Consider the following 2500-nt stretch of genomic DNA (forward strand, 5'->3'; position numbering starts at 1 on the left):
TACACGAGGGCACACGCTGTCGCAGACGAGCCGTGCATAGGGAGCGTGTGTGTTTGTTATGCGCCGTAGAGTCTCCGCGGGTTTCAAATGAGCGCACAGGCTGAACTGAGACGCCCCACACGCTCCTGCACCCGCTACAAGTTTATTACCAACAGCAGCGGCCGGAATGAAATATGATCACACTTGTTGAGTGTCACACCTCGAGTGAGAGACAAGACCGAGTCCAAACGCGATCGAGACGAGACACGGAGATCTACCCTCATGACCTTGGTGATCGACTGGTAGATCGCGATCAACGTATTGAGCACCCCTGGTCTAGAATGTTTATGGTTTATATGTTGTAAAGTTGACAATTTTAATATAAAAACGTTAATGATTAATCAAAAAATTGACCGTTAATTCTCCCGGCAGTCGATTAAGAAAATTCTATCGAATGCCCATCCCTATTGGTGATACAAGAAGTGCTCCACTGTGTTTTTAAACTCCACACACCTTCACTCGATTCATCTGGATGATTTCAGCTCTGGAATCGCCAGTCTCTACTGAATTAAAAGCCAAAAGGAGGTGTTCACTTGAAAACACTTCAACACTTTACGACATCACAAGGTGGAACAGAACATTTTAGATGTAGAAAGACTAATAATAAAGAAACAAAACACAAGTCCAGGTCTGTTTTTGAGGAGGGAACAACATTAGAACACGACGTAAACCTCACAGGAGTAAGTTTTGTGTCATATAGAACCTTTTTCGGTGTTTTTTTTTTCAGTGTAAAGTGACGACTGTTTGGTTTGATCGAGTCTCTGTCCGTTTAAATAACCAGTGTGTGACTTGAGCGTTGTCTTGTTCCGACCCGTCCACAGCGATGGCGCCGATCGAGCAGGACCAGCGCGTGTCCATGGGGCTGAACGGAGACCTGTACTTCTCTCACGTGATGAGCAGAGACGCGCAGACGGACTACAGCTGCAACGCCCGCTTCATCTTCACCATCCAGCAGAAGAACCCCTACTACCTCAAAGTCCACACCAGTGAGTACTACACACACGTTTAATCGACTGACTGGAGCGTGTACTGTGTAGTTATATAAAGTATCTAAGACCTGGGACCAGTGGGTGCTACAGTCTAAAGTCTTTATTTCTACACTGGGGCCGGGAATCGCAGGGTCCATCACAATTCTAGACAATAAACCTTTTTCACAATGACCGGAAGTGCCTCGTTTTAGGTTTGTGGAACTTCCGTTTAAAACCACTTACCATCCACCCGCCCGCCGGCGGGCGATTTTCCAATAAAAAATGTTCACTCTGTATATTCACCTTCATTATTGTTGTCACTACTGGCCATACATCGTTTGAAAGCTTAATTTATCAATAAAACAACCATATCATTCATTTTATGCTGTACAACGAGCCCAAAACGCTATAACTTAAAAATTCACATCATAAACAAAGAATAAGATACGCGTTTCTTACCTTTGAGCCGGTTCTGTTGGTCCAAAACGCGTTCAATCCATGAAAAGTTGTACTCAATAAGTCCGTAATAATCCACAGAAAAAGAATATCAAGTTGATTTTTCCATAAAATAATTCCATGTGGGGGAATAATCCAGTCGTCCGTATGAGTGGATGAATCCGTGAATGAAAATATTATGTCCCTCCTCCGCCTCTTCTCCCTCTCTGAGTTCCGTTTCTCTTGGCGCTCTTGGGTGCGCTTGTTTTCCTCACACTCTTAGCTTCAAAATGAGACCCTCCCCGCTGTTGTCGGTGCCGGGGTTTAGGTGGGACAAGCCGCTGAAGAAGCTAACACACCCACGTACTTCCTGGCTTTACGCACGCGTCATCAGTTTGTTTACAGGAAATCTCTTCAGTCATTGGATCTTCCAGAAAGTGATTGACATATTGTTTTAGCCTATCACCAGAGCTTTCAAACGGTGGGTGGGACATGCAGTTACTCTTTGAAATGGACGCTGTGTTTATACGCGCAACAGAGAGACACAGAGAGCAGTGGGGGAGGGGCCATAGTTGGGCAGATCTGACACTTGGAAGACAATTTTGTCTACTTTTAAGTTTTTTTCTTGAGAAGACATGCCAAAAGCTCAGAAGAATTAGTATTATAATAACAATTATTATTATTATTATATTATTATTTTGGCACAAATTTGGCAATCTTGTACCAAATTGTCATTTTGTTTACACAAAGGCTCACAGCATCAAAACCCTTTGTCCTAGAGATCTGAAATTCTACACAGTTGTTGCCAACAACTTGAACAATGAGTGTAGTGAGTCACAAATGCCTAGCATGAAGTATGACCAAGCTAAGGCCTTTATTTTATAAAAAAAAAATTTCGAAGCAAAAAAAAATTTAAAAAAATACAATTTTTAATTGACTGTAGTGTAGGTTAGGCAGCACTCACAGTCTTCATGTACATATCTACATGAGCTTTAAAATGGTGCCTCACACAAGCATGTGGGTTCTAAGGTTTTCTTTTAATAAGCTATGGCATTTGG

The 2500-nt window shown here is 42.6% G+C and overlaps 1 protein-coding gene across 3 annotated transcripts in view; it reads left to right on the forward strand.

The window, feature by feature from the left end:
- Positions 1-2500, forward strand: part of nfasca (neurofascin homolog (chicken) a) — a 108297-nt gene that overhangs the window by 39090 nt on the left and 66707 nt on the right. For all 3 annotated transcript variants that reach the window (XM_055160144.1, XM_055160145.1, XM_055160146.1), the window contains exon 7: positions 861-1025. In XM_055160144.1, the coding sequence (XP_055016119.1) occupies positions 861-1025 (165 nt within the window). The remainder of the gene's footprint in view (positions 1-860; positions 1026-2500) is intronic.

Source organism: Boleophthalmus pectinirostris, unplaced genomic scaffold, assembly GCF_026225935.1.
Source record: "Boleophthalmus pectinirostris isolate CB_2022bp ecotype Guang Dong unplaced genomic scaffold, ASM2622593v1 HiC_scaffold_3, whole genome shotgun sequence".
Taxonomy (NCBI): domain Eukaryota; kingdom Metazoa; phylum Chordata; class Actinopteri; order Gobiiformes; family Gobiidae; genus Boleophthalmus; species Boleophthalmus pectinirostris.